The 11,328-nt window shown below is 48.3% G+C and overlaps 1 protein-coding gene across 1 annotated transcript; it reads right to left on the minus strand.

Annotated features, from left to right (window-relative positions):
* Nucleotides 1–3,313: 3,313 nt before the first annotated feature.
* On the minus strand, nt 3,314–10,147 carry LOC109548024 (uncharacterized). Its single transcript, XM_073807883.1, has 4 exons — nt 10,043–10,147; nt 9,057–9,762; nt 6,342–7,960; nt 3,314–5,554 (listed from the first exon to the last, which is right to left on the minus strand). Exons 1-2 carry the CDS (start codon nt 10,145–10,147, stop codon nt 9,064–9,066), a joined length of 804 nt encoding a protein of 267 aa, XP_073663984.1. The 3' UTR covers nt 3,314–5,554; nt 6,342–7,960; nt 9,057–9,063.
* Nucleotides 10,148–11,328: the final 1,181 nt, after the last annotated feature.

Consider the following 11,328-nt stretch of genomic DNA (forward strand, 5'->3'; position numbering starts at 1 on the left):
GCATGGTTATCTTCCTTAAATCTAAAATGGTGTGTAAGAAGAGGTGATAAGGGGAAGCTGAGAGAGGGTGGAACACAGGATCCTTCCCACAATGGAGATGTTGGGGGCCTGGAACAGCGAGAACCGCTCTAAGGGGAGGCAAGATGCAGAGCATATCAGCTCCTGTCCTGTAACCACCACAAAGATGATTAAGCAGGGACTTCCCTGGCAGTCCAGTGGTTAGGATGCTGTACTTCCACCACAGAGGGCATGGGTTCAATTCCTGGATCCTGCACGCCGTGCCATGTGGCAAAAAAAAAAAAAAAAGATTAAGCAACCTGTGATTAAAAAATTTTTTTGTTTTTCTTTTTCACTCAGAAGCCATTCTTGAGATTTCAAAGCCTGGTTATTCTCACTCTGCAATCTGAGTCGCCTTTGATAATTCAGGGGTCTTCCTGAGCATTTGAAGACAGCTTTCTAACCTGGTATGAAGTTGGGAACCTAAACAGACAAATTCATTCCTTCTATTTAGAACTGGAAATCTCAGAACACTTGTCTTTACTTTCCACTCCCCCAACATCTGTCCATAGGGACTGGGAAAACAATAATAAATGCTATTACCTATTGATTTCTATAATGTGCCAAGCACTACAGAAGGCACACCGGAAGGGTTGGTATAGAGCAGAATCTGCAAGGAACCAAGATAGACCAATGAAGATCAATTGTGTGCTTCAGAAGTAACAATAGTAGTGTTATGGCTGAAGGTTTATGTTCCCTCAGAATTAACAACAGTAAAGTTATGGAATGAATATTTGTCCCTGCAAATTTTATCTGTTGTATTGTAGCCCTATCCCCCAATGTGACAAAATTTGGAAACAGGGTGTTTATGGAAGAAATTAAGGTTAAGTGCATTCAGGTGGGGCCCTGATCCAACAGGATTAGTTTCCTTATAAGAAGAGACATCAGAGTTCTCTCTTTCTCTCTCCCATTCATACGCACAAAGAAGAGGTCATGTGAGTACACAGTGAGGAGGAGGCCATCCAGAACCAGAGGAGGGAAGAGTCTCTCCAGAAACTGACCATGCTGGCACCCTGATCTTGGATTTCCAGCCTCCAGAACTGGGAGAAAATAATTTTCTATTCTTTTTTTTTTTTTTTTTGCGGTACGTGGGCCTCTCACCATTGTGGCCTCTCCCGTTGCGGAGCACAGGCTCTGGACGCACAAGCCTCATGGCTCACGGGCCCAGCTGCTCCACGGCATGTGGGATCTTCCCGGACCGGGGCACGAACCCCCGTCCCCTGCATCGGCAAGCGGACTCTCAACCACTGCGCCACCGGGGAAGCCCTAACTTTCTATTCTTTAAGCCATCCAGGCTATGGTACTTTGTTAACGACAGCCCCACTAGACTAATGCAGGTAATGATATCTGTGAAGCTCTTTGGATTTCACAAAGTGCTTTCACCTAAATATCATGCTCCTTTCTCATGACAGTCTTAAAAAGGTATTATTCTTCTTCTATTAGACTGAGCCTTGGAGAAATCAAATGACTTGCTCACAAACACAATTAAGAGGTGACAGAATGGGACAGTAACCTAGGCATTTTGGCTCCCAGTGTCCCGTCTTCTAGTTCTTCCACGTGCAGTTGTCTAGGGTACCGGAAGAGGTAGAGGACTGAGGACACAGAAGAAGCAGTGAAGTGTGCAAACTGCCCAGGTGCCAAACCTAGTTGATCTGTGAGTGGCTGTCACTTTAGGGAACGGTAAAATTAATTGTATTTTTCTTCATTTAATAAACATTTATTATGGCCCCTCTGTGCAAGGCACCACATGAAAACTTAAAGATATAAAAAAAAAAAGGCTACTGCCTTGAGCTTAGAGCCTAAACCAAATGCTTACATCCAGGGAAGGATGTGGTCATGTGAAATAAACAACCCGTACTTAGAGTTACAGGAGTGCTGAGTGAGGAGATATCAACACTGGCGAGGCTGAGAGGGGAAAATTGTGAAGCATGAAAATTATTATTTCAGTGGCAGAGAAGGGCGGTGAATTAAGTCCAAAAATTGGTGCAATGATCCCGCCTTTCCTGCAGCCCCTTCTGCAATGCGATTTTTCTACTCCTCTTGTTATAAACTGTGTTCCTCCAAAATTCATATGTTGAAGCCCCAACCCCCAATGTGACTGTATTTGAAGACAGGGCTTTCAAGGAGGTAATTAAGGTTAAATGAGGACAAATGTGTGGGGCTCTCCTCCAGTAGGACTAGTGTCCTTATAAAAAGAAACGACACCAGAGATCTCTCTCTCTGTGTGCGCGTGGAAAGACTGCATGAGGACATAGTGAGAAGGCAGCCGCTTAGAAGACCGGAAGAGAGGTCTCACCAGAAACCAACCCTAAGGGTACCTTGATCTCAGATTTCTAGCCTTCAGAACTGTGAGAGAATAAATGTCTGTTGTTTAAGCTACCGAGTCTGTGGTGTCTTATTACGGCAGCCCTAGGTGACTACTACATCTCCTTCCTCATTTGAGATGGTTCTGTGACCTACTTAGAATCCAACAGAAATGACGTTATACTAAATCCAAGGCTAGTCCTTAAGAGGTCTTGCAAGTTCTGGTTTTACCGTCTCGGAGTCTTGAGCTATCCTGTAAAGAAGTCTGTGTAGGGACTTCCCTGGTGGTCCAGTGGTTAAGACTTTGTGCTCCCAATGAAGGCGGCATGGGTTTGATCCCTAGCTGGGGTTGCTGCACAGTGTGGCTGAAATATAAATAAATAAATAAAACAGTGGCTATGTAAATTATACTTCCACAAAAATTTTCAAACAAACAAACAAAAAGGCAGTCTGTGTATTGTTGGAAAACCAATGCAGAGAGAAGCCTCTCAGTTTGAAATATGACAAGGGGGGGGGGCGGGAAAGGCCCATAAAGGTGAAAAAACTGGAGCAAAGAGAAGACAGAGTTCCAGCCATGCCTGCACAGGGTCCACACATGTGATTGGAGCCATCTGGAATCCTGCAGCTGTGCAGGTCAGACAACACTGGGTGAATCAGAGATGAACCATCCCAGCTGAACCCTGCCCAGCCAACCCATAAAATCATGAACAAATAAAATGGTCACGTTAAGCCATTAAAATTGGGATAGTTTATAATGCAAGACTAGGTATCGATACAGGTGGAGTGAAAGAAGGGATATTTGGGGCAGAATGGTTTAAACAATGGCACAATAGTAGAAAACTACAATAGAAATTTTGATGAGGAATTCTGGTTGGTAAAGCCTTTATGAACATATTAGAGAAAATGAGAGGACAAGGCTAACAAGGTAGGTTAGAGTTAGACTGTGGAGAGCTTTCACTGTAATAATTTTTTATTGAGCACCTACTATTTACATTCAGCTAAACCCTTTTCACAGATTAACTAATTGTCACATAACTGTATGTGTAGGTTATACGATTAGTATCCCCCATTTTACTGATAAGGAAACTGAGGCTCAGAGGTTTAGTTAATTGAAAAAAAATTATGTAGTGATGAGGCTGGTATTTGAACACAGGCAATCTAACTCCAGAACCTGTGACCCCAACCTCTACAAAAGACTGCCTAAGCCAATGAATTCAGACCTTAGTGATAAACATGAAATTATTTTAAGCGTTGGAGTGGCATAACTGAAGCAGTGCCTTAGAAAGATTAAGCTGGCAGTGGTGGATAGAATCTGGAAGCTGAAAGAATAGTTAGGGTATACTGCAGTGGTCCAGGGATGAAGTGATAAGGGTCTGAACTAATCTGAAAAAAAAAAAAATAGGAAAGGGATGAATAAGAGGGACTTAGGGAAGGAACTACTAATAGCACCAGGCAATGGCTGGATATAGGATAAAGGGAAGAGGAGTCATCAGAACTCATTCCCATCCTTCTGGTTTCAGTGACTGAGGCAGCACTCATCCCTCTAAAATCCTTATGGAGTTCAGGAGGAAGAACTGCTTCAGGAGGGAGATAATAAATTGCTTTAGACTTGTTAGGTAGGAGGTGATGGTGGAATATTTATTTATTTATTTAGTCGTTCATTTATTTATTTGCGCTGCGCTGGGTCTTAGTTTTATCGCGCGGGATCTTCGTTGCGCACACAGGTTCTTTTAGTTGCTGCATGCTGACGTCTTAGTTGCGGCATGCAGACTCTTAGTTGCGGCATGCATGCGGGATCTAGTTCCCTGACCAGGGATTGAACCTGGGCCCCCTGCATTGGGAGCATGGAGTCTTACGCGCTGGACCACAAGGGAGGTCCCTGACAGTGGGATATTACGTAGAAGTTATCTGCCAAGCATTTGGAGATATGTGAGTAGGAACTTGAACAGAGGTCAAGGCCATCTGTAAATACAGGCTTGGAACTCACCCAGAACTAAGCAAAGTTACAGGCATCTAGGATGTATCTGTGAAAGATTCTTGATTACAAGCAACAGAAACCAAATCTGGCTAGAAAAGAGTCCAGTGTGGACTTCTACTCAGAAGAGGCAGGGACCATGGTGGTTCTGGGGATCCAGATGGGAAGGATTCATAAACAACCTTATCAAGCTAGGATGAGTCAGCTCCAACTACTTTCCCCATTCCCTTCAAGTATTCAAAGTCCTGGGAGGGGATCCAGTGAGCTTGGTCATATGCCCACCCCTTGGCTAGAAGAAGTAAAGACACCTTGTCATCCATTCCCAACAGGGTGACATAAAGCAGAAGAAGTGATTCTCCAAAGGAAAACAGATTTGGCAATCAAAAGACAGGGAATAGATGCTGGGTGGCCACAAACCAATCAATGGTCACTCCACTGGGAGAGAGTGTGTGAAGGAGAGGAGAGAGCTGAGGGCAGACAATAATATAGCACCCACATACGGGAGGAGAAGGATTTGATGAGGGAAAGACAAAGGCTGGCTAAGGAATTGGAGAAGAGAGAAAACAGGCAAAGGAATTTCAAAAATGGGCAAAACACCAGAGTTATATGCTGCCAAGAGATCAAGGGTGATAAAGAATGATGAAAGACCACTGGGGTTGGCATGGGAAGTTATTAGTAACCTTTGAGAGAGGCGGGGGCGGGGTGGAGGAAGAGAGAGAGGGAGGAGACAGTGATGCAGGTAAGAAGCGAGGGCAGAGAGAGTATAAAAGAAAGGGAGGCGGGCTTCCCTGGTGGCGCAGTGGTTGAGAGTCCGCCTGCCGATGCGGAGGACCCGGGTTCGTGCCCCGGTCCGGGAAAATCCCACATGCCGCGGAGCGGCTGGGCACGTGAGCCATGGCCGCTGAGCCTGCGCGTCCAGAGCCTGTGCTCCTCAACGGGAGAAGCCACAACAGTGAGAGGCCCGCGTACCGCCAAAAAAAAAAAAGGGAGGCGGCATCCTTGTTTGGTGGTAAAGGAAGAAGAGAAGAAGAGCTAGGTTGTTGTTTGAAGGGGTCAGCATCACAGTGAGCCTCAGCACCTAGGGCTTCCCATCTTCTTTGGTCAAATATAAGTAGAAAATAATCCTCAGCCCAGCACTTACTGACGTCTCTTCTCTGAAGCCCTTGGTGAAAAGTAGCGACGAGAGTGGGAAAGTGTGAACTGATGCTCTGGTTGAGTCTGTTTCAGAAGTTACAGAAAGAGGAAACTGGAATTATTTGAAAGCCAACTTGAAAGGGAAATAAAAAGACAAAAAATACCTATTATAAGCTTTAAAAAAGAGTTCATACCAATGCAACAGTCCCAGAAACTAATTGTCTAAGTGAACTGTTATAACCAGTCTCCTTTCCCCTGGTTGAAACAACCTTACGAAACAGCATTTGCATCTATAAAGTTGTGTAACAAGTCGTCTTGTGGAGAAATGCATTTTAAATAGGGGTTAGACAGGAGAGGAGCAACTATTATTATCTTATTATAGAAACATCAGTAGCTCTTCCAGACAAAACACCATCACCCATTGGGAGCTAAGGATAGCTTTTACTTAAATACAAGGTCATACTGTTTGGGTGTATGAGGGAGCAGTGGGGGTGGGGTGGGGGGATTTTCATCTTCTTCCAAAGCACTCAAAGCTGGACCTCTTCCAAGAGAGGAAATGAGACTAAATAGATCATTTGTTTTATTCTGTTTGGGCATTTCTTGCGTTTCTCCCAACTGCGGCTTATGGACACAAAGCCAAACTCAGAGACTGGCTGGAGCTGGCTAAACTCCAGGTCACTTAAAAAAAAAAAAAATTAAGGAATAAACCATTTGAAGCTCTATCAGAGGATTAAGGCAAGCCACACAATTGAAGGACAAAATGAAATTCTGCTGTGAATGTGAAGTTGTACAAAAAGAAGCAGGTAGGAGCATTAAACGATTTGGATTTCTCAAACAAGACAGGAGGGAAACGCCAATTGAAAGCACACACCTATGACAAATCCATTTCAACAAGGGTCATACACCCTCTGGTGTCTGAACTGCCGCTTAGGGGCACCAAGTGAGGTAGGAACACAGCTTCTTTGGGGCAGCCCCTAAGATGGGGGTCAAAGTGCCTGGTCACTTGAATGTTGTGGAAAGCTTGGGAGATTGCTTCTGTACCCTCTTGCTGGCATCGGGAAGGCCGGTCAGCAGTCGCCGTGCACATTTTGTAACAAGCATAGTTGGTATTCCCAGCATAGCCCACTGGCAGAATGGGTCTTTGTCTTGAATCACTTCCCTCTGGGAGACACTCAGTGGCAGTCCCATCCAATGTCCAAGGAGAGAGAAAGGCCCATTAGTGGTTAGGCATAGTTTAGCATATTAGTTAACACTGCATCCTGTCTGATTTCAGAATTGACAAGTCATGTACAGCATTGCTCAAAATGTTCCTTCAACAGTACTGGGTAGGGCAGGGAAGTGAACAGTCAGAGGTAAGTCCCAAAGATTTCTGACTGTCTTTTACAGATGAAGAATCTGGACCCTCATTATGCTCTAACTGGGAAAATAAAACATTCTTCCCCTTTAAAAAAAAGTTGGTTCCAATAAAACAAGAGACCAAAACCCTTTAACATAATCTTTGTTCATTTCTGGGCTTCCCTGGTGGCGCAGTGGTTAAGAATCCACCTGCCCATGCAGGAAACATGGGTTTGAGCCCTGGTCCGGGAAGATCCCACATGTCGCAGAACAACTGAGCCCACGTGCTACAACTACTGAAGCCCATGTGCCCTAGAGCCCGTGCTCCACAACAAGAGAAGCCACTGCAACGAGAAGGCCGTGCAAGGCAACGAAGAGTAGCCCCCGCTCTCCATAGCTAGAGAAAGCCTGAGCGCAGCAACAAAGACCCAATGCAGCCAAAAATAAATAAATAAAATAAATAAATTTATAAAAATAATATTTGTTCATTTCTTTCAAAATTTTAGAGTAACTTTACTAAAAATTTGAAATGGCAAATAATTACCCAAGGTGTTTGAGACATGAATCAATGTATACATGTTGATATACTGATTGTGATATTACACACTAGTCTTGCAAAATGCTACCCTTGGGGCAAACGGGACAAAGCATACAAGGGACCTCTCTGTGTTATTTCCTACACCTGCATGTGAACCTACAATTATCTCAATAAAAATGTTCAATTTTAAAAAGTGACAAAGATAGAAGTGGATGCAGGGAATCGGGCAGGCTTTCATAACCTGGCTTCACCCACTTCTTGGTTCTATAATAGTTTGTTTCTCCACTAGTCCCCTGAATGACTCCCTTCCAGCTGAAAGACGCTGGTCCTAGCTCCTCAAACACACCAAGCTCAATCCCACCTCTGGGCTTTCTCCTGTAGCTTCTCCCATCCCCACCTCATTCTTCCCAGCTCCAGCTTGCCTTCCCAGATGAGACCAAATGATAACACTGTCCCTGGAGCAGTCCTTACCATGTTAACAGTCACTTGGCACTTGTCCACAAATATTTCTTGAGCAAAGACTATAGGTGGAGTGTTGGCTCCAGGCACCAGGAACCGGGTGAGTTAGAAACCACATTCAACTGGTTTCTCTTCCTTCCTTTCTGGGAGCATACATTCTAATGAGGAAGTGTGGAAAAAACTAGTCAAGAAACAAGTTAAAAAAAAAAAATCAAATCATGCTGAGGACCATGAAGAACGTCATGGGTTGGAGAAAGGCGGGTGACTTTAGCTCAAGTGACCAGGAAAGGGTTTCTAGAGAAGGTGACCTTTGAGTTGTTGACCTGAAGTAAAAGGAAGCAGTCATCAGGAAGATGGTGGGGAGAAACAAAGCATTTCAGGCAGAGGCAACAACAGGAAAAAGGATTTTTATCCTGCCTGTAACTGAATATGAATACTGGGCATGAGTGTAAAGCAATGAAGTGGGTTTTCTTTTTGTGGACTGTGCTTCCTTTTAATTTTAGGGCCAAAACTCCCATAGCATGTTTCCCTATATGAGAGGCTGTGAATACCCTTCCAAGATTCCAAGTTGCTCTAATGAGTAGATGCAAGCTTAATTCAAGGCTGTGTCTTAGGAGATTTACCATATTTCTTTCTCACAGTCGGGGCCGTGGGCCTGCTGGTGAGGGTTCTGCACTAAGGGCAACATAAATTATGCCATTAAAGTTGGGTACCTACAAAACTAAGCTGATGCAAAGGCGGGCCGCATGCGGGAGATCTGGGTCATACAGCTGGGAGCAGGACGGTAATTTGCCGCCGGCCTCTGGGGTCTGTGCTTCTCTGCGGCGCACGAGGTCCCATCGGCTGTAGTAACCGGTTGGGAAGGGCCGGATTCCCAGGTCTCTGCGGGGTACCTCACGCTGTCACCGCAACCAGGAATCCAGTTTTCTGGATCCCCTGGTCTGCCTTTTGCCTAAGGCGACCAGCTGCGGCTCCTCTGTTCGCGAGGCCGGGAGAAGTCGGCTCTGGGGCACCCGGCGAAGAGGTTCGAGGGGTGATCTGTCCCTCCCCGGTCGCGACCTGGCACCGTTATCCCCATCACCCGGACCGGTAGGCACTGTCCCGGGGCGTCCCCCTGTTTCTCCCGGGGAGGGGGGCAGCCCAGACGACCAGCCCTGCGTCCCAGGGACGCACCGCGAGCCCTTGGGTCCCTCCCCCTCCCAAACCTCCCCCCCGCCCCCCCCCCCCCCCCCGCCTCCGAGCCCGGCGACCCACGTGCAGCTCAGGCCGGGCTGGTGCCGCAACTCGGGGTCGGCGCGTCTCCCGGCTCTTCTGGGCGCAGCCCCGGGACGGGGACCCGCGGGGGGCGGCCTCGGCGGGACGGCGGCGGGAGCGGGGGCGCCCCGGAGTGCGGGCGCGGGGACGCGGCGGCCGCTGGCACACAAAGGAGGCGGCGGGAAGGCGGGGCGGGGCGGGGCGGGGGCGGGGGCGGCAGGAAGGGGCGGGGGCCGCGCGCGCCGCGATAAAGCCCCCGCCGCCGGGGCCGGCCCGCTGGCTCAGTGGGGCTGCCGGGCTGCTCGGGTTGCGAGGCGTGTGCAGGCGTCGCCGCCTCTTTCCTCCGCTGCCCCTCCTCGCCGCCGCCGCCGCCGCCGCCGCCGCTGCCGCCGCTCTTCCTCCTCCGACTCCCCCGCCCCACCGACACCCGGCTCCGGCTCGGGCCGCGCCGCTCTCCGCGGCCGCCACCTGGGGATCCCGAGCGAGGGGCGGTGAGTACGGGCTGCGCTCCCCGCGGCCGATCCCGGGCGCCCGGGGCGGGAGGGGCGCAGCAGGCGCTGCCCGCCGCGCCGGGGACGGTCCCGGGGCTCGGCGCGCCGCTGGCTCCGCGCGGCGATCTTGCGCCGGGCCGGGAGGCTGCGGGGCCAGCGGGGCCGGGGGCGCCGGTGTCGAGGAGGAGGAACTTTCTCAGTCTCCCCCGGCCAGGCTGCCTCGGTCAAAGCTGCGTGCGCGCCCCACACCCGTGCCCGGCCCGCGGGGAGCCCGAATAGGACCCGGGCGGGGCACGGAGGGGCCGCGCCGGCGGGCCAGGTGTCCGCGCGGCCGGGAGTCCTGGGGCCAGCGTGTCTGCTGCTGCCGCCGGTCCAGCCTAGCGGGCGCCCGTGACCCTGAACCTGGGATACCCAGGTACTCGCGGGCGTCCCCTACCCCGTACTTTGCGTGTGCGTCGCCTGTTCGCGAAAGACAAACGGACTCCTACTTGTTACCGCTGCCTGAGCGGGCTGGGGGTAACCGGTGATTTGGGGGAGAGCCTTTAAATTGGCTTCTGGCAACCGATGTAAGCCCATGGAGCTGATCTTTGCCATTTTCATCGTCTGTAGAAATGGGAATTGCAATGCTGATCAGTGCCTACAGGTAAGGTGAAAGTACTCAGAAATTCTGGGCGGAATTAGGTGTTTAATTTGCCTACAAACTGAGTGCGGAGGGAAGACTTCTATTACATAAGACAGCACTCCACCTTCAGGTATTATGGAAGATGCTATTGAAGGTTTTAGTGTTTTAATGAGCGAAAAATAGTCTTCGTTTGTGTCTCTCTTGAGAAATCTCGAATGCTGCTGTGTCTTGCTTTGACTACTTCGCAGGGAACGTTTTTATATTTATATTATTTATATTTAGCATCAACATAAAAAGCTGTTTGAAGGTTTGACTTCCTCTTTCAAGCCAGGAAGCAGTTTGCTCCTCTGAACTGTTCAGGAACAATTTACGTGATAATTTTATGCTTCGGAGATTTTATATCGGAAAGTTGAACACAGATAACTGGGGAAAAAATGTAAGCATTGCTAATTTGTATATCTAAAGCACACTTCAAAAATTGAAGATACTTTCAATGCTGACTGCATATCTAAATCAGTAATTATGTACTGTTTGCAGTATTTCAGCAAAAAATTTTCTTCAGCTGTGCAAATGAAGGTGTTAGCCTAAATCATCGAAGGCTTCTCTCAACCCCAAGTTTTGATACTTTCTTAAAATCATGTTCAAAAATATTGTACAGTGCAGGGCAATTACTGAAGGTCATCAAGATGTCGCCTATCTCTTATTCTTTAAAAAAAATGAATCTATGCAGAAAATTTCTGCCTCCCATGAATTCACATAGTAGTGTAATTTGAAAAGGACAGAAATGATTCAATCTCCAAAGGACAGTAATTTTCAGTTCCACATGAGTGATTAAATACTAGTCAGAGATTGTTTGAGGTGGCAGAGTGGGAAATGAGTGGTGACCTAGCCGGGTCCCAGCTACACTTCTCTGTGGCCGTTCTCTGCCAGCTAGTCACTCTCCCACAGCATGGGAGACTTTGGCCCGTGGGCTTTCTCTCCTCCCCTAGTCCCACAGTCCATGTAGGGGCTGCTTCCGATTCCTGCTTCCTTAACCATCTCGACTCCAGTGACCCCCACCCACTCCAGCTACTGGGTCCTCTACATCCAAGTCTTGCCCTCACCCAGAGACGCTCAGCTTCTGAAATCAGCACCTCAGTGTCTCTGCACCACAGGCTCC

The sequence above is a fragment of the Tursiops truncatus genome, chromosome 7 (genome assembly GCF_011762595.2).
Source record: "Tursiops truncatus isolate mTurTru1 chromosome 7, mTurTru1.mat.Y, whole genome shotgun sequence".
In the NCBI taxonomy this organism is placed as follows: domain Eukaryota; kingdom Metazoa; phylum Chordata; class Mammalia; order Artiodactyla; family Delphinidae; genus Tursiops; species Tursiops truncatus.